At 46.5% G+C, this 19,319-nt stretch overlaps 2 protein-coding genes and 2 long non-coding RNA genes across 12 annotated transcripts in view; 2 read left to right on the top strand and 2 right to left on the bottom strand.

The window, feature by feature from the left end:
• Nucleotides 1-5,006, bottom strand: part of AVL9 (AVL9 cell migration associated) — a 43,220-nt gene extending 38,214 nt beyond the window's left edge. The window contains 1 exon segment of the mRNA XM_030007774.2: nucleotides 4,794-5,006. Within this exon segment, the coding sequence (XP_029863634.1) occupies nucleotides 4,794-4,886 (93 nt within the window). The 5' untranslated portion in view covers nucleotides 4,887-5,006.
• Nucleotides 5,007-5,072: 66 nt separating this feature from the next.
• Nucleotides 5,073-7,324, top strand: LOC115338851. Its single transcript, XR_003922550.2, has 2 exons — nucleotides 5,073-5,515; nucleotides 6,375-7,324. It is a non-coding gene; the product is annotated as an uncharacterized LOC115338851 (long non-coding RNA).
• A 1,075-nt stretch (nucleotides 7,325-8,399) lies between these two features.
• On the top strand, nucleotides 8,400-19,299 carry LSM5 (LSM5 homolog, U6 small nuclear RNA and mRNA degradation associated). Of its 7 annotated transcripts, none has more exons than XM_041122176.1 (5): nucleotides 8,400-8,470; nucleotides 16,139-16,234; nucleotides 16,468-16,495; nucleotides 17,157-17,229; nucleotides 17,494-17,887. In XM_041122176.1, the coding sequence occupies exons 2-5, from the start codon at nucleotides 16,180-16,182 to the stop codon at nucleotides 17,578-17,580; spliced, it is 243 nt and encodes an 80-aa protein (XP_040978110.1). In that variant the 5' UTR covers nucleotides 8,400-8,470; nucleotides 16,139-16,179; the 3' UTR covers nucleotides 17,581-17,887. The 7 variants fall into 7 exon arrangements, with proteins under 7 accessions (XP_040978110.1, XP_029863631.1, XP_029863630.1 ...); XM_030007771.2 differs by lacking the exons at nucleotides 8,400-8,470; nucleotides 17,494-17,887 and adding exons at nucleotides 15,009-15,155; nucleotides 19,000-19,299; XM_030007770.2 differs by lacking the exon at nucleotides 8,400-8,470 and adding an exon at nucleotides 15,009-15,155.
• Nucleotides 12,339-15,031, bottom strand: LOC115338852. 3 transcript variants are annotated; one of them, XR_003922552.1, is made up of 3 exons: nucleotides 14,925-15,031; nucleotides 14,265-14,656; nucleotides 12,339-14,234 (listed from the first exon to the last, which is right to left on the bottom strand). It is a non-coding gene; the product is annotated as an uncharacterized LOC115338852 (long non-coding RNA). The 3 variants fall into 3 exon arrangements; XR_003922551.1 differs by having other exon boundaries at nucleotides 12,339-14,656; XR_005932019.1 differs by having other exon boundaries at nucleotides 12,339-14,496.
• Nucleotides 19,300-19,319: the final 20 nt, after the last annotated feature.

The following is a 19,319-nucleotide window of genomic DNA, read 5'->3' as shown; positions in this document are numbered from 1 at the left end:
AAGCAGGGAGATGGACAACTAATGAGACAACCAGCTACAGATACTCCAAAACAGATCACACCATTTCTGTGGCAGGCTTCCCTTATTTTCAATTTATGCTCCAACGCTTTCGTGACCCGAGTCCCGTAGAGCCCGAGAAGCGTGTACAAACTCATACCACACCAAAACCGTGTGTTTTGCATTAATGGACAAGAGTATGAGCAACTACATACAACAAAGAGCTGTGTTTACTGTTCTTTCACCTAAGGCTACTCCTCTTTCCAGCAGCAAACAGGTATCAAAAAAAGCAATTTTGGGAGGAATACTAATGAAATGTTTGTCATTTCATTTCAGATGAATGAAAATCATGATTGAATGAATACTACTCATGAGCTCTGCCCATTTTGGGACTACTTAATTACACACAGAGTGCTACTTAATTATGCACTGAGGAGGATTCCCATAACAAGTCAGCGGATACATACAAAGCAAAGAAACCCATCATGATGCCTGCTTCACCCCAATTGTCATTCCATTCTTTAACGGACCTGCTGAGAGCGTGTCAAGCACCAGGTGGACCTCGTTTCTACCCAAGCTTCTCCTCCCATTCTCCAAGCACTCTGCCATAACTACCTCTTCTCATTGGTAAAGAGACACAGCAACCAGCACTTTTTTATTATCTCATTGGTATCACAGTCCAAGTCAGTAACTAAGAGGCCCAAAGAAGCAGGCTGGCAATCTGCTTGTGTAAACAAACAACAGCTTCTCCAAAAGCTTACTCCGTACTTGTTAGAGAAAACCCCTTCTAATGTGTTCACAATTTTTAGTTTGAAAATGCAACATGGTGCTTTCACACAGCACAAAGCCTTGCTAACAGTGAGCAGCAGCTCTAAGTTTTTAACAACTGCCCAAGAAACTGCATCCTCAGACTAAACAACATACACATGGTAAACCTTCACTTTGTTTCCTGCATAATCCTACTTCACCCAGCAAGAAGACCCACAGTCCAGCAGCAGGCCCTTGGAAGTAGCATGTGAAACAATCACCGTGCTCGTGCTATCAAAAGGCACACAGAAATGGACCAATTCCCTGACTCTCCTTCTCTTTTGTAAACAAATGCATATAGATTGTTTTTCAAGTCTATGCAAGAAAAAGATGTTCCTATACATTTCCAAACTGCACATAAAAGCTCTCTATCGGCTAAACATTTCTTATACTGTAAGTTAACCAACAGGAAGAGCTGTACACTTCAGATGATGAAGCTTCAGAGGGGAAGTCAGCTAATGAAAACACCTAGCATCAAGAAATCCATTAAAATATCTAACTCCACATGCATTACCTAGTAAGACTACAGAGAAAACAGTTGGAAACACAGAACCCGAAAGAAGCCTTCTCAGGCAAACCAGGGAAATTCCTGTTATGACAGGCAGGCTAGCTGTAGGATCTCTCGATCTGAAGCTCTCCAGATTCACTCTGAATTACTGCCATTTGAAAGGTGCTTTGGAACTTTGCTTTTCTGCAATTAGTAGTTTCTCATATGCAGTCTACAGCATGCCTGCAGACGGTTTGTATCCACTGGTTCTTGTGCCAACACTGTCTATTAGATTAAATGGTTGGTTTGTCTTCCTTATTTTTCACTTTCCAACAGCCTCCTGGAATACAATTGTGTGTAATGCAGTGGTTCAATGAATGCTCCAAACACCATGAGCAAACATGACAAGCAAAAAGAGAAGTCCCAGATTGCCACTTTCAAGGGACTCTTTTCCACCCCCTTACTGGTCTTCTCCTTGTGCCCATGTATCTGTCTTCTGCAGATGTCCGCTCAGCAAAGAGAATCTGTGAACCAACTGGCTCAAAACCAACCCACCAAAACAAGGCTTATTGTTTGGTCACTTCAGTTCCCCGTTTCAGCTTCCCACACAACTGCCTCTGCTTTCCAGTGGTGAAGAGGCAGGAGAGGAAAAGGGGAGAATGTTCCCATTTTTCAGAGGTAGCTTACAGTCTTCATATGAATACAGCCTCAAAATCCATTTTATTAGCCTACCTAGGCAAGGTCTTCTATGTCCTCCTTGAAAACAGACTGCCCAAGGACTACCTCATCTGTTCCTAGAAGTGACAGAGAGAATCCAAATCCATTTTTCTGAAAGGTGGATCAGAATTTTTATACATCAATAAACATATTATTACACTATAGGACTACATTTGTTGCCACTCTTGCCTGCAAATCACACCAGTTCTATGACTTATCCTTGATCATATGCAGTCTTTTTTCTCTTCCAGAGTTCTCCTCATGTTAATTCCCAAGCCTATACTGTTGTTATTCATTCCTATTGCATGACTTTATAATGCACCCTATTTCTACCATTTCAGCATTCCTTATCATCCAGCTCTTGCATGACGTTCCAGTCTTCCTTTGTAACACTGATTCCTCAAGTTTGCTCATCAGAGTTAGATTTTAGTGTGTAAATGCCAGCTCCACTTATGTGGGCCCGAATTCAGTGCAAGCACTTTTCAGGCCAGCGGTTCCTCTTCTGACACAAATCTGTTGCTGCTTCCTCTCCTTCATACTGTTTCTTACCCAAGTACCAGCTCTTGTACTAATTCTCCAGTATCTCGACCTTAAAAAAACCAAAAACCCAAACTTTTTTTTTTTCTTTAGTGTTGTGTGATCCATTATCAAGTTCCAGGCAGACTCAAGCTACTCTGTTTCTTTTACAGAGAAAGTAAATCAATCATTTATTCTTACAAAAGATGCAGGTCAGTCAGGCATGATCTATCTTTAGTGAATGCCCACAGGACTCGGCCTACTTAGTTTCATGTTGTTAATTAATTCTTTCCTTCACAAATTCTCTAGAGCCTTGCACACTACTGATGTCAAACTCATTAGGCTATAGCTGTGCAGCTCCCTGTCTCCAGTTCTTTTAGGAAATTATTTTTACAGTTCAGTAACAAATCTGCTAAGTCAGAAGTAGGATATATTTAAAATTAGATTTCTGGTTAGATTTCCCTTAGGAAGTCTGGCTGGTTTTGGTTCTACCAATTGTCATTACATTCCCACAGTTCTTCTCCTTGTCACACAGCTACCCCCTCCCCTTCCCCAACCGCCTTCCTCTCCAACTTCTCCAGTTCATTTCTTGAGGTACTTAAAGTCTTCGGTTCAGAGGTATTCCAACCCAATTTTTGACAATACCTGAAAACATATGTCTACATTTTACTGGCAGCAAGATAAAATTCACTGCTACTAATTTATATTTTGGTGGTGGGTTTTTTTTTGGGGGGGGGGGGGGCAGTTTGTAGCTTTGCATCAACACTGCATAACGTTACAAGAAAAGAAATACAGACCCCAAGAGAAGAACAGAAGCTACAAAAGCCACCTCTGCTTTTGTCTCCAACCTGTCTTGTCCAAGAAGCCAACAACATGGTGAGGGCAAAAATGCGCTCTTCCTCCTACAGACACCCAAATAACACTCGTCTCCTAACAGTCTTTGACAAGAAAGTGACAGATAAATACTGCAAACCTTGCAAGCTAGATGATCTAATTACTTCACAGGAACTGATCCTGCAAACATCCACATGTGAACAGCCCCTAGACAGCCTGAGGAGAAAGGATGCATTACAATACCATGCAGGTCTTTCAGAAAAAGTGATGGAAGAATACCTACAATGAGTTCTTGCATTTGTGCTTCAGCCTCTGTTGGTAGGAGGTTGTTTTACATGTTACAATGCTTGTTTTATTTCCTGAAACATTAACAAAGATTAATTTAACCCTCTGCTACCTTGTATGAAATGCATTCATGTCAGACCAATTCTTGTGTAACAACCACCATCACATTCATTACTCTTTTGGTAATTTTTGTAAAGACTAAGACCGCTCTATGGAAAGACTCACTGCAAATTCAACATTGTATCTATCTGCTCGTCACAGCAAAGCAACTGTGTGTGCAGCCCGGCTAGGCAACAACTTCTCCTGTTTCAAGGGTTTAAAAAAAAAAAAAAAAAAATTGGAGCGTAAAACACCTATGAAATACAGAACATAAAATTCTTCTGCCTTACAGGCCACACGAAGCAGTCAAGCGTTTATGAAAGAAAGGAAGAGACACACAGAGAAAACTTAAACCAAGGGTGGACTTATGCCCTGGGGCCATCAGGCTGTTTGTGTACAAGCTGTACCCATAAGAGTTCAAGGCGCCGCTGCCAGGCAAGAACAGAAGGTAGGTAAAGAGATAATTTTTTCTCTCACTTCCCTGTCTGAACGCACTAAACGCGCACGACTCACAGTAGATAACGGGTGCCACGATTTGAGCCGTCTCCCAGCATCTACAGGAGAACGGGGGGACGGGAGGCGGCGGGGAGCTCACCCCGCCGGCCCTCGCTCCGCCTCGCCCCCCGGCGGGAGCGCCGAGGCAGGACAGGTAGCAGTCACGTACGCAGCTCGGTAAAACATTAACTGCCCGGAGCGGGCTGAGTCACGGCCCCGCCAGGCCGCCCCCGTCCCGCCCCGAGCTGAGGGAACCCCTGGCCCAGCCCAGCCCAGCCCCCTCCCCGGGGGAAGCCGGGGCTAACTGGGGCCCTAACGCACTTCGCCGGTTTCAAACCGCTCCTTAACCCACGCCCTGGAGCAAAGCCCCCCCCCATCAGACGCGCCCCCTCCCGCAGGGGCTGAAGCCTTCCCCACGGGACCGCAGCCGGGCCGCCCCGCCGCAGGCTGGGGGAAGCAGTCGGGCAGGCGCTGCTCAGCGCGGGGAAAGCGACCCGGGGGAGGGCAGGGAGCGGAAGGGAAAGGCGGGAGACGACGGGCACCCGCACCCCCTCACCTGGCAGCCTTTCTTGTGGTGGAAGCCCACCACCACGATGTGCAGCACTGGGCCCCGCGGGGTGGGGGCCGGCGGCGCACCCCGCTTCTCCATGGAGCCCCGGTAATGGCCGCTGGGAAGGATGCCGCCGGGCCCGGGCTCTCGCCCCGCCTCCCGCCGCCGAGGGTCCGACAGGGAAGCAGCCCCGACCGCCTGCGCTTCCGCTAGCGCCCGGCCGGGGGTGGGCAGGGCGCTGCCGGCAGCACCTCCCTCTTCCCGCTCCTCCCTCCCCCCAGCCGCCGGCGGGGTGGGGTTTCGCTTCGGCCCGTCCTCTCAGGAGGTGCCGTCGGCCGCGGGCCGTGGAGCGCGGGCAAGAGCCCGTGCCGCTCTCCTCCTGCTCCGCGGGGACGTCTGCAGGAAAGCTCGCTTCATGGAAAGGACTGCCAGGGAAAGCGGCTTCGTTTTATCCCGCGGCCAGGAAAACACATCGCGGCCCGGCAGTGGAGTCGCCGGCCTCGGCTGAGGCCTTCCCGCCCAGTCCTGGCGGACCGCGGCGGAACTTCGAGCAGGGGCGATGATGGTGCCTCCTTCTGATCTTCTTTTCTGAGAAAATCTCCTCTCAAAGCCCCCCCTGAAGCACAGAGAACAGCACATCCTCGGGCTGCGTCCTTCCAGCGTGAAGTCGTGCAGATTAATGGCAGTGCAAAATGAAGTCTGGGATGGTTTCAGTCCAGGTTTGTCAGGTTGGTTGCTGGAGCTTAGAGATGAGAAAAGTTAAGGCTTCTTCTGTTAGCACTGTTCTGCTGATGAACATACATTATGATACCCTAGAAAAGACAGTTCAAAGACTTGTCCAAGAGCACAGGCAAATTTACTGTGAGAGAAAAAAATAAATCTTACTGCAATCAGACCGTGCTCCCTCTTTAACCTTTGCTATGATTCAGTTCTGGTTATTTAAATCAACCACTTGGTAGAGTCTGTACTCTTAATAATTAAGATTCTCTGTGGAAATCAGAGGAGGAGATTCTTTTTGAAAAAATTATAAAAGAATAGAGCTGAAAGAAAATCTCATCACTAACACAGTACCCAGAGGCTCAAATTATAACAATAAAGCATGTAATTATGTATTGTTCCTCAGCTCCAGCAGAAGTGCCATTATAGAAAAAATACACTCTTAAGGAACACAGGATAAGCTACAAGGAACAATCCAGCTCTGGCAAGTGAATGATTCCTTATTAGTTTTAGTCTGTAACTTACTGTTTAGTATCATTTAAAAAAAGAAAAAGTATGAAATATTGACCATTATCTCCTGCAGTAATGAGGTATCCCCCAAAAGATGCATGGGAGCATTCATAGCTTGTACTCAGTTCACTGAGGAAAATGCAGTCTGGCATCACTTGCTGCTATGGATTTTGCATTATAGAGGCATCTCAGTGATACTGCTGGATAATTGTGGCGTATTGCTTCTCTGAATAGATTATTAGATTTTTTTTTTTTTCAGCTTGAAATTTTCTTTCCTGCTAAGGCAATACAAATGTTGGACTGACAACATCAGCCTGTTCTAGGAAAACTAACACATTTCTGTTTGGTTTTTTTCCATAGCTCACAATGCATGTATTTATGAGAAAGGAAGGTGAGAGCTGCTACGCAACGGAAGCTCTTGGACAAGGCTCAATCAGAACTTTCCTAAAGGAATTTTCTTTCTCAGTGCGTAGCTAACAAATGGCAATGAAAACTCAGCCCTACAGTTCTTCTGTTACTCAGAGGTAATATTTTACTTAAGAACCACCAGCTATTCTATCATTACCATAGTAATTGTAATCTGTTAGTCATTCTGCATTTCATAGCAGTAACAAAGAGTTCTCAACTTGGTTTATGTGCAGTGTGACTTCTTGAGATGGATAAGCTTTACCTGGGCAGTATGGTATTTTATGTCTGGAAGTAACATCACAGGTGAGCAGTTCCTGTGCTAGCTGGTAGCTCCGCTCTGTTAAGTATAGCTCAGCTTCCTAAAAACCATAATTGTGAGTTTGTGGAGGCAAGCATGTGAATAAAAAAATAATCATACTGGGATTTTTGTTGAAGAAAAGCATAAATGAACTCCTGGCATGGATCTGAGGTTTGTGACTAATTTCTTCAGGATGGCAATCTCACTTTGTGTTTGGAGTAGATTTTTTTCTGAAGCTCTTGTAGATTTTAGAAAAACTGAATTGTACGTAGTAAGGATCATAACAATGGTTGGGATTATGATCTCTCACTTGGAAACTTCTGTAAAATAAATAGGAAAGAGAAAAGACTACAAAAGAATTGATTGGACATAAATTTAATAAATGTCTCACTATTACAAATTGGAGAACATTTTACAAAGATAAAAATCTTAGATATGAATATAAAAATATAGAAAAAAGCCATTAGTTAAGTAAACAAACAAAAGTAGCAGGAAGAAGAAAGTGATTATTTTATGTGAAATACGGAAAACAGCAGTAAGGCAGGAGGAGAAAACACTGCTTTCTGAAGGGCCATCCACGTTCATTATGGTGAATGAAGGTGCACAATGTGAAATGTGTTCATCTGATTCGTGTCAATATAAACAATGCTAGGGCCGCATAATAAAATGTGACCCTCACTAACCATTTTGTCGGTCCTCGTATAACCGCAGGCCGGGAGGAAACAGATGACATGTATATATAGTTCTTTTTTGCCAGCCCAAAACCGGTTTTGTTGTTAACTGCGCAGTGTTAAACAAGAGATCCTAGGGGAGAACTGAGGCATTTATCATAGTATTAAGCGAGGTTACGAACGGGGTGATCTTTAGTATGTATGAATAGAGGGTGTATTGAAGTGGCAGTGTGTAAGCAATTTGTTATATGCATTTCTTGGGGGGGGGGGGGGGGGGGAGGTGTCTGTTGCAAACTTGCTTGGGTTTTGATGGCCACAGCTGGTGCTGTGCAGGGTGTCGCCTGTTGCACAGGATGTCGCCTGTTGCACAGGATGTCTGCTGTCATGCCCGAGCAGTGAGGAGCTTGGTAGGAGATACATTGTATAGAAGACCCCTCAGCCAATGAGGAGAGTTCGAGAAGTTTCTAGGACAACTGAAGACCCCTCAGCCAATGAGGAGAGTTTGAGAAGTTTCTAGGAGAACTACTGCACCCGCACAACCAGGAGGTGGAGAGTCTTTTGGAAGGACACGATGTAACTAATGTTAGACTATAAAAGAAGCTGGGTTGTTTTTCACAGTGTGCATCTTGGTAGGGCAGAGACTCCCGATGCACCCAGCGCTGTTTGCTTGCCTTTATTCATTTAATAAATTATAAACTTTGATTGGAATCCTGTTTGGGACTAAATTCATTTCTCACACACGAGAATTTCATTAATGTGATGATTGGCATAATCGGATTATCCTAATTGACTACATCCATCTTCCATATACGGAAAACTACTTGGTTGAAGTTATTTTGGGGTAACCGGGGGCGGCCCTTTACTTCTGCGGGAGGCGGTAGCGATCGGTCAGGTCTAGGTCCAACATGGCGGCTAGCGCGACCACCAGGCCGCCTCACCTCCTATTGCTGAGGGAGCGCCGCCGCTTGGCGGGAAGCTGGAGTGGGGTGGGCGGGGTTGGAAGACGCCCGGCGGCTCCCGTCGGGCGAGGGTTTCCTCGGCCAGCCCAGGGGTGCAGGGCTGTGTGGAGGCGGCGTGAGGCGAGGGAGGGCGGTGGCGGCGGCGGCGGCTGGGTAGGGCGGTGTGGAGAGGCCGGGCCGCGCTCCCGCTTCGGCTCGGCGGCGGGAGGCGAAGCCCTTCGCCTTCGCAGGCGGGGTGAAGTGCGCGGGTCTGGCCGCAGCGTCCGGTGTTCTTGGCCGGCGAGGGAAAAATCCTCGCTGGCCCGGGGCTGAGGGGCCGGGGGTGTGGGCGGCACGGGGCGGCCCTCCCGGCTCGTCAGTCAGGCGTCTGCGTGAGGCCGCGGGGCCTCCCGCCGCTCGGGAGCCGCGGCCGGGCCGGTCCCTGCCCGCGGCGGCGAGGGGCGCCGGGGCGTCCCGGTCTCCGGCACGGGCAGCGAGCGGGGGGGTGGCTCCGGGCCGAGGTTTGGGTGCGGAGCAAAGGCTGGCTGGGGACGAGCGTTGGCGCTCGGCAGAGCCGCGGTGATGTGCTGCACGCTGCCGACACCGAGGTGTTCTCGGTGAAGGGAACGTGTTCCTGCGGCCGCAGAAACTGGTTGAGGTAACAGCAGCAGTAAAGCCTGTGAGGACACTAGAGTGACTGTCTTTTCACTCCACTCTTGCAGCATGTAGACAAGTGGCCCTTAGATGTAGTCACACTGAATGACCCCAGTGGGGACCACACACGAGAATTCATTTTCTGTGAACTTCTCACCATCTATGATCCAATCAACTGTTTCAAGTTCAGTAGGTAGAAGATGGGTCTCTTCTTCCGTCTTGGGTTCTGTTGAACTTCCCTCTAATCCTCCTTTGTTCCATTCAGAATGCAATTTTAGTGCTATTTGAAGACTTCGTGGATGCTGTAGTTTCACTAAAATGTTAAAATAATCCTTTTTGCAGTAAGCAGGACCAAATGTTATTTGAGTAGTGCATTTAATTGCAGTAGGGCACCATGAAGTACGTGGGGTTCCAAACAGGCTTCCCCATGGGAAATACTGTCCTGTGGGAGCGATAGTGTCATTCTCCTGAGATTCACAGGACTCTCAAGCGTGCAAGCGAAAAAGGAGAGCTTGGGTTGTTACAGAGGTTTGCAGACACAAATGCGACATATCTTCGCCTCCAGCTTTGAACAGGATTAAATTGGGGTGGCAGAAATGTTGCTCAGATCTTGACCATTATTCCCACCCAAATACTCTGCTGTCCCTTCCGCTGTTGACACTTCCACTTCCTGGGGGTCCCCACTTTGGAAAGGGTTTGCAGATCTCTACCTCCTGTACTACTTCAGGAACTGCCTGTGCCTGATGAGATATGTTTAAAGAAGGTAACTGGTCAGAATTGTTTCCTTAGAAAATCTTGACTGAGAGTTGTAAAGCAGAGATATATTCCAGTGGGTTGTGAGGGGAGCAGAGAGAGGTTTGTGACCTCTGGGCACAGGTGTTAATTATTTGTGAAGTAGGAAGTCCTCTCTGGGGCATCTGGTCAAAATGCTCCCCCCCCAAATGCTAGCCACTAAAGGTGATTATTTTGTTTGTAATTCTGTGCTGTTTTCCTCAGATCCCCATTTCTGCCCTGGTGTCCATTGTGAAAGTTCTGGAGGTTGGCTACAGCCAACACAAAAGTCCTTCTCACAACCTAGTGCACGCTGCAGATGTGACATGGACGGTCCATTACTCCTTTTCAAGATGTGTGTAGCGGTAAGTACAGGAGAGAGCCAGACAACACTGACAGGAATGGATTGAAGTCTTAAAGAAATACTGAGCACACAGTACATTCACGCAGTGGTTCTCGAGACAAACAACAGAACAATCTTTGAAGATGGACTAGAGAAATTGAAGGCAGACAGATTCCAGGGTGGTGATCAGCCATTGCAGTTAGGGTTCAGCTGGTGGCTCAGGACTCGTGGCAATACTTGTGTCTCCCACTGTATGTTGATGATGCCTTTTTCTGGGCAGCTCAGTGAGAAACGTGAAGAAATGCTGCCGCCAGCATGTACTGTGTGACGGCACATAGGACAGAGAGGTGGAAGCTAACAAGGCATAGCACAGCTCCTGCTATGTCTTTAGGCCAGTTTCAACAATGGCTGAACTGACTTGCGCTTGGGAACAAACTTTTGTGCATACGGTCTGCCTTTCTGCAGTCCCTTGATTCCCACAGTCATGTTGCTTTCAGTTCTGAAGCCAGACCTGGATGCTCTTCCCTGAGGAGTAACATGCTCCAGTGCCTCCTGTATACATGTCCCGAGTATCCTGTGCTGAATGTAGCCTGCCCCTGTGAATTGCAATGTTTACTAAAGACATATTTGGAAGGAGTCAGGCCCTGTCTGTCTCAAGACCTGACCCAGACTGCTCATTCTGACTGGTTGTGTCAGTTGCTCCTGATTGTGTCTGAAGTAAATAGGAATTAGGTCAAATTTGCAGCTAATACAGATGCATACTCAGACCCTCCCGTGAGATCCTAAATTGGTCACTGCTGCTTTTAGGGCCATTAGTTAATGAAAATGCACTGCAGGCTGTAGTCAGTAAGAATAATTCAGTGTTGAGTAATGCAAATTGCATTATAATGGTGAGCAAATGGGTCCCCTTTCTCTCCTGAAACCGTTGAAGAAGGGCAGTTTTCACTTGGGGCTACTCTGCTCCGAAAAGGGGCTGCTGGATGGAAACAGCTGCCCAAGTGCAGCAACCCTCCTGCCTGTGTACATTCAGAACTGTCTTTTTCCACCTTGCTGCTTCTCAGTCTGTTAGTAATTTAGCTGCAACTCATCTGTGAATGAAGGAGTGCCATTTCGTTCTAGCCCCTGTTGCCATGGTGCTGAATGGGGTTTCATATTCTGTCTGTGAGCACAATACAGAGTGTTAAAAAAGAGAGAACTGGAAGGACATAAAAAACATGAGTAAGCGATGGACTAGTTTGCAATTTTTTTTGCTCTAAGAGGGAGAGAGATGATGTAGCAGATGGAAAAAAGAAAAATAAACCCCCATAAACCAAACCATACCAAACCACCCCACTGTTTTAACTTATGTACAGAGCAAACTGGATATGAAGTCCTTGAGGTGCACCAGGACTGTCAGTTTCCTGTGTTCCTTGGTTTGCTGCAAGCCCTGGGCTCCAGTAACCTGTGCTGGATAGCTGCCAGTCCACTCCATGGCTCCACATGAGAGCAAAGCAAACAGCGGTGTTGATTAGAAACCAAGGTGTAAAAAAGTAGTTGACAACGTGGCTTGCTCCCTGCTGGCTGTGGTGTTAAAGACCTTAAACCCAGAGGAGCTCAGGAGCTCCCAGAGGTATTTTTTCTTGTAGAACCAGTTTTCATGGCAAAGCTCCACCATTGAGATGAAGCTTTTTTCTTACCTGTCTCATGAACTAGGGGTGGGGTGGCGGTTCCCTGCATGTTGGCAAACTGACACTTACATTTGAATGCTCTCATACTTCTTGTTTGAGCAAGCAGACTTGGGAAGCAGGTAGGAGAGATGAGCCCGTGGCTTGTACCCTACGAAAGAGAGTAGGGATGCAAGCTGGGGGTAATCAAGCTCGCTCTATTTTTTTTTTTTTTTTTTTACCCAAGGCCTTTGCTGTTCTGGATACCAAAACGAGCAATAGTGAAGTGCATGTGGGAGATAAATAGGATGGTTTGCTATGTGGTATTGGGTCAGGAAAGCAATTGCTTTGCAGTGTTCTGGAAGATGAGCAGTCAGACCCAGCCCTGAGCCTTCTCTTCTCCCCGCTGCACAGTGGCAGTTCCCTCCGCCTGCCCTGGTGTGCCATGTGCCCTGGCCCCTCACCATCTTGAAGGCGCTGGGCTGGGCCCGCACCACATTTGTCAGTGTCTTTCCTGTCCTAGGGATGCCAGAACAGGACATGGGAGTCCGCATGCAGTCTCAAAAGTGCCAAATAAGAGAGGAGAGTGGTTTTTGGATTTTAAATTGGGTTTTATTGGGTTTTTTAATTGTTTATTGCCTGATCTTGCCAAAACTACTTCCTGTCAGGACTGAAGGCTTCTCTTAAAGAGCTGTCTCTCCATCTTGAATGTTTGCAGGGATGGGGCATCTACCTTCTTTGATGACTTGTTAGTATTCTCTGTGCACTGCCAGCGTGGGTCTGGCTTCATCTTCACTCACTCGTTTGGTAGCTGAGGCGAGAGCTAGCTGAGGACAGCCACCCTGCACTGGTTTTGTCATCTTCAGAATGACAAAATGCCACCTCCAGGCCCCAATAACCTGGGTGACGCTCCAGGGGAGTCCAAGAGGCTCTGGTGGTGTCCAGCTGGAGGGATGAAACAATTGTCTGGTTTGTCTTGAGCTCTTGTATTTCAAGTATCTTCGATGAATACCTGTGCCTTATCTAGAGAAGATACATAGCATTGGAACAGTGTTATTGGTGTTGCAAATCCAACATTGAATTGAAGTTCAATCTGAAAAAGCACAAGCCATAGTTCTTCAATCTGTGTGGGCAATTACCCCATATCAGGTTATCAAACCCAGAGTAATAGTAGCTGAAGAAGCTGGAGCAACAGCGTTATTTATGTATTACTGGAAGGAGATGACACTCCTGTTTTCCTTCCTTATCACAGGTTGGCTTATCATGGTTTGTAGTCTTGTACTACAAGCACGTGCCCTGGATGCGTTTCCACAAGATCAACATGTAAATACTTGGATTTGGTTGGCCTCTACTGTAACTCATCTGCCTTCTCTATTGTATCGATTAACAGCTGCAGATCTTTTGACAACGTTTTATTGGCTTGCAAACTCCAGTAGCTGTATTACAGAATTATACTATGTTAAGTGCTTTTGACATTAATGTTCCTCATTGCTATTTTTTCTGAGTAGGTAATGGCTGTATTCCCGGGAACATTACGAAATCAACTGGCGGTGGACTCTCTCCTTCTACACCATAAACGCTGCTACGATCTTGAAGGCATGTGTTGCTTCAATGTAACTGATTAATCAGCCAGCATAGAGGATGACATTCAACACTTCCAGGATTTTAACACATCAAATGAAACAATCTACTGGTGGTGCCTGGCTGGCTGAGCTGTTTAATTCCCTGACAGGATGGGTGGGACACTTGATTCAAAGCATTATTGTAGGGATAAGTTTATTCCTTTTTCTATATGTGTTCATTACATGCCTCTACACATTACCCTGCCCTGCACCCTGCAAGCCCAAATGGACACCTCCAGCTTCGCCAGACCCAGTGGAAGTGCTCCCTTGAGTGAGGGGGTGGAACGTGGGATAATAACGGACGATTGGCAAGGAGGATTATAAACACGCTCAAGTGACCTGCAGCTGGCGTGCAGATGTATACATATATTATACTAATTGCTGTTTATCCTTGCATGCTTGACAAGTAGAACATGTGTGTTTAGGTAACACAGGCCTGTGATAGACTTAAGAGGCACCCTATCGAACATGCTTGAGATTCCTGTCCTGCTGTGGGAAGTATCAAAGCACAGTGGTACATTGTGCCTGCACGAATCCCTGATAAACTGGTGAAAACAGCAGGGTCGGCAATCCCCTAGCATGGGCTGAGCTCAGCAGTGCCTGTGTCCCTGCTCATGTGCCTGTGCCCGGGTGCTGCTTCAGGGATCCCCCAGTTGGCGAGGTAACAAAAATAAATTTACTGTTTGCATTTAATGCATGGTTTTGTGGTTGTTCCTGTGTCCTGCCTGTGCCGCCTCACACAGTCATTGTAACTACCCCAACTGGCACTTCAAACACCCTCTGCTCAAGGAGACATGCCAGCCCTGCAGCCTTGCAGTGAGTCAAGTCCAGCATTCCATCTCTCTGCTCTGGTCACAGCGAAGAGCTCCTGCCTGGGAGCCCAGTGGGGCAGCGGCACTCACCCATTTCAAAGGTTGCATTTAACTTCAAGAACAGAAAGTCCAAGCATTCAGTGTTACCTGGGAACTAACCATATTTAAGAACCGAGCCAGCAGCTGTCTGATGCCAGCAGCTGTTCATCCTTCAAAAGGCACATTTGTTTCTGGAGACAGCACCACCTTCCTAGGTGAAGGACGGAGTTTATTCAGGCTCGATTCTTCTGGCATCTGCCCTGTTACAAAACGTGCAATGGCTCTGGAAGTTGAAACACTGGTTTAATTAATGCTGTAGCATTAAACAAGCAAAGTCTGTTTGAATGGCCAGTGGTTTTTTGGCTCCAAGCCTGTTGTGCACAGGCAAAAGGGCTTCCAAAAATCCTTCTTGCAACCGTCCTCTTGTGAATTGATAAGCAAATCTGGGGGAAAACATAAATATCAGCACATAAAACAGCTATGGTGTACAGTGCATAAAATCCTTCCACCTGACGCGCCCGAGGGAAACAAGGCTTATTTGAAGGGGGGGATTGACACCCTGAGGCCGCCGGGCTGTTCGGGTACCGGTTGCACCGGCCACAGCCTAAGGCGGCGCCGGCCGGCTGGAGGAGAAGGGAGGGGAAATAAAGGGGGTTTCCTTTAAAACTCTGCCGGGATGCTTTCAACACAAGCCGCGTGTTCAACACCCACCTCACGAAGTGTCACGACTCCCGCTCGTTCCCGGCATTTATAGAAAAACGGTCGGGGGCGGGGGAGGGACCGGGAGGAGGCACCGGAGCGGGGGAGCGACGGCTCTGCCATCCGCTCGTCGGGGCTGCGGGGCTGGCCCCCGCGGGAGGCGGTGGCAGTAGCGATTGGTCAGGTCTGGGTCCAATATGGCGGCTAACGCGACCACCAACCCTTCTCAGCTCCTACCGCTCGGTAACCGGTGCTGCCGTGGCCCTTCCGTGCTCTCTTGGTGTTCGGGGGGAGGATTCCGTCTTGTGGGTGGCGGGCGGGAAGGAAGGAAGAGAGAGGCCGTTTGCGGGCACCTCTGGGTGACGCGAGCGCCGCCGCCGCCGCTTGGCGGGAAGCTGGAGTGGGGTGGGCGGGGTTGGAAGACGCCCGGCGGCTCCCGTCGGGCGAGGGTTTCCTCGGCCAGCCCAGGGGTGCAGGGCTGTGTGGAGGTGGCGTGAGGCGAGGGAGGGCGGTGGCGGCGGCGGCGGCTGGGTAGGGCGGTGTGGAGAGGCCGGGCCGCGCTCCCGCTTCGGCTCGGCGGCGGGAGGCGAAGCCCTTCGCCTTCGCAGGCGGGGTGAAGTGCGCGGGTCTGGCCGCAGCGTCCGGTGTTCTTGGCCGGCGAGGGAAAAATCCTCGCTGGCCCGGGGCTGAGGGGCCGGGGGTGTGGGCGGCACGGGGCGGCCCTCCCGGCTCGTCAGTCAGGCGTCTGCGTGAGGCCGCGGGGCCTCCCGCCGCTCGGGAGCCGCGGCCGGGCCGGTCCCTGCCCGCGGCGGCGAGGGGCGCCGGGGCGTCCCGGTCTCCGGCACGGGCAGCGAGCGGGGGGGTGGCTCCGGGCCGAGGTTTGGGTGCGGAGCAAAGGCCGGCTGGGGACGAGCGTTGGCGCTCGGCAGAGCCGCGGTGATGTGCTGCACGCTGCCGACACCGAGGTGTTCTCGGTGAAGGGAACGTGTTCCTGCGGCCGCAGAAACTGGTTGAGGTAACAGCAGCAGTAAAGCCTGCGAGGAAACGTTTTTTTGGATATTTTTTTTTCCTGTCTCTTTTTTTTTTTCCTTCTCTTTGTGTTTTTTACCCGTGCCCGTGGCATTTACTTTTTTTGCTGCCACAATGTTAAGGTTTTTGTTCGAAAAATGTATGTTCTATAAAACAATCTCTTGTGTTTTTCAGTTTATTTTTGTTTTTATTTACAGAACTTGTGGACAAATGCATAGGTTCACGCATTCATATTGTGATGAAGAGTGATAAAGAAATTGTTGGAACACTTCTAGGATTTGATGACTTTGTCAGTATCCTTTGATGGAAGTGTTTAAGGCCCTCCAGTTTATGCTCCAGTTCAATTAAGTTATTGCTTTTGAGAGGTTTGAGTTCACCGGATGGAACCTTTTTGTATGGATCCATTGTATTATTCTGGTTTTTTTATTTTACTGATAAAATCACAGCTCAGTATAAAATGTAAATAACTTTAAATATTTTTATTTTAAAATTCGGGGCCTTATTTACCTTGAAACTGGATTTTCAGATATGGTGTTAGAAGATGTTACAGAATTGTAAGTATTATTTCTGCCTCTTGTTGCTATTTAATGTTTGGTTTCCTGAGGAAAAAGATTGTGTGAGATCTATAAGCAAAGTGTTTTTATATTTTTTGAATACTTGCCAGCTGAATAGTTTGTACCTTGGACTTTTAACTATAGAGGGTGATCTATTCAGGACAGCCATGTCACAGAGTAGCTGTTGCATGATTTATACTTGTAATCAGGTTCCTACTTTGTAGCCTTAACTTTGTGTGGATTGTATGTTGAACTTTCCAGTAGTTTGTTTGCTTTTACATTTCCTTAAGGTCTAGGCAAAGATTTAGAAAGCAGAAAGTTAGCAGACTTAAGGATAAGTATTTATTACTTTGTCATGCCATGTTGCTTTGAAACCTATTTTGAGTATTGGTGGTATTTAAGAAATTGCCAAGACTTAGAGGGTGAATCTGTATCTTTACGTGTACTGAGCAGAAAAGTACAATGGATCCTTTTAGCTGCCAGGTAGCTTCCTTTACCCAGGTGGTCAATTTATCAAGATTACACTGCAGTGTGGCTAACTTACTTGTTAGTTCCAACAACTGTCATCTTAATGTAGAGATTTATGTCAGCTCTGTAATCAAAACTGGAATTGTTGTCCCTGGTTATGTGTTCTTTCTTACTTTTTCTAATGCTGCTTCAGTGAGATTACACCTGAGGGCAGAAGAATCACAAAGCTAGACCAGATTTTGCTAAATGGAAACAACATAACAATGGTAAGTCATCGTTGTTAAAATGCTGCATGCCTTTATTTTCTGTACCTGTAAATTGATCAGTAATTGAATTCAACTACTTTAAGCTGATATTTCCAGACAGTTCAATTATATAAGGTGCTTTCAAGTAGCTTCTGGGGCATATATGTGTATGAATGATGCTGGAGAAGTGATATTAATGTCTTAGTTGGTATATGTTACAGTTTAAAAAAAAAAAAAAAAGCATGGCCCTAATTTTATTTTGGTGAATGTTTTGCTGGTCTTCAGGTGTGCAAGGGAATCACTGGCTTTGTTAAGCACTCCATAAGCTGGTTCATACAGTGGCTTTTAACTCATGAGTGTTTGCCTGCATAAGTGTGTAGATGGAATGCATCTACACTTTATCCATTATTGTACATATAAATGTGTTTGCAGCAGTTTGGATGCTTACAAGCTCGTCAAGTTGTTTGGCAGTTATGATACCATGTGATGCCCAGAGAGCTGTACCTTTACGTGCTCTGAAAAAATCCCAAGGTCTGTTGGATTATACCAAATCAGAAGCACTATGATTTTTAGTTTATCATCTGCTGATGTATGTAGATCAGTACTGAAACAGTAATTAAATACTGTGATTATGCATCCCTAAGCTGAATTCTGCAACTTCCTAAATACCACAAAAGCAGACCCAGAGCAGTTTTTTGCTTGTCCACATAGATGGCTACAAAGTCTGGACTTCTTGCATAAGGGCATTCTTAATTTTGTGGAAGAGGAGAAGACTGACTTGAGTCAGTCAACTCTTTGTGAACAAGGAATAATTTCCATTTTGCTGTTTTACCTACCTTGCACCTCCTCACTCTGTGTCTGAGCAAGTGCCATCTTGACTTAATTTCTAAGCCTTTTTCTGCTTTTGTTATTGTTCTGTCTCCTTAAAGGATAGTGCATGTTCTTATTTCTTGTATGGGGTAAATTTACTACCATTCAGTTAAGCTGGTGGTATACTGCCCTTGAAGCAGAAGCTGGTGATTCTTAGAGTGCAAATTTTCAGGGAGACGTAGATATGTTTCTGTATTAGACCTTGTGTCTCTTGTGGACACATCTTTGCATGTCAGGAAGATTATATGCTTTGGACTTTTTCTTGCTTCGGTCCCGAAAGCAGTGAAGCTCTTTTGTCTTTAGAAGTGCTCAGCTAATTATTAAGAATATATCAGTAAAAGCAATGGTTATCCTCTTCTTTTTTCCTTTATTCATGTTTTTCCTTTTGTATTTCTTTTTCTGTTGTTCAGTTCTTTCTTCCCAGGAAAATTACTCCCTGCTGCCTGTAGAAGGGTTGAGGCTCTTTATTAGTTTTTGGGCTCTACTTAGCAATAGAAGTTGGAAAGAGGAAACCAACTTCCCAGTATAGTGGCAGTCTGGGGAGGAATCAGCAATCGGAGAAATTCTTCATGAAAGGATGTTCTTTGTCCTTTTAAAAATGAGCTCTAGTGTTTCTGGACAGAATCATCTCCTTGAAGTGAATACCAAAGACAAAAACCAAAATGTGTGTTACCTAGGAACTCCTTTGTGTTTTGTTAAAGATTATTTGTATTTTGGAGATTCTTTCTGGCATGTGCTTCTCTGGCAGTAACTGACTTCCTCTCTTGGGAGAGGAAGATAATATTGAATATAAAAACCACTTTTGTGGTCTATGAATAAAGTCTCCATCTGCTAAAATGTTGTAAACCAAGAACTGTCACGTGTGGGTTTGTAAAACTCAAATCTATGGCACTAACACAAAATTGTCGTCTTCTTTTATAGCTGGTTCCTGGAGGAGAAGGACCTGAAGTATAAATTGATACAATTGTCGTCTATGAAGACATGTTATATATACACATATGTAATCTAAATAGAGCTTTTGGGGTATGGGTGTGGGTGGGTTTTGGTGTGGGTTGTTTGTTTTGTTTACACACTCTTGCAGTTGACATTTGATAAAAGAGAAGGATTTCCCCTTCAGGAAGGGTGCATTGCTAATGATAATGCTGATTTTGTAAGTTGAAATCATGACTTTCTTGTAACGACGCACTAATTTGTTCTGAATAAAAGGCTTTCTTTTTGTTAGTTACTGTGTTCTGTTATGT

This window comes from Aquila chrysaetos, chromosome 3 (genome assembly GCF_900496995.4).
Source record: "Aquila chrysaetos chrysaetos chromosome 3, bAquChr1.4, whole genome shotgun sequence".
In the NCBI taxonomy this organism is placed as follows: Eukaryota; Metazoa; Chordata; class Aves; order Accipitriformes; family Accipitridae; genus Aquila; species Aquila chrysaetos.
This window is presented reverse-complemented; position numbering and strand designations above follow the sequence as displayed.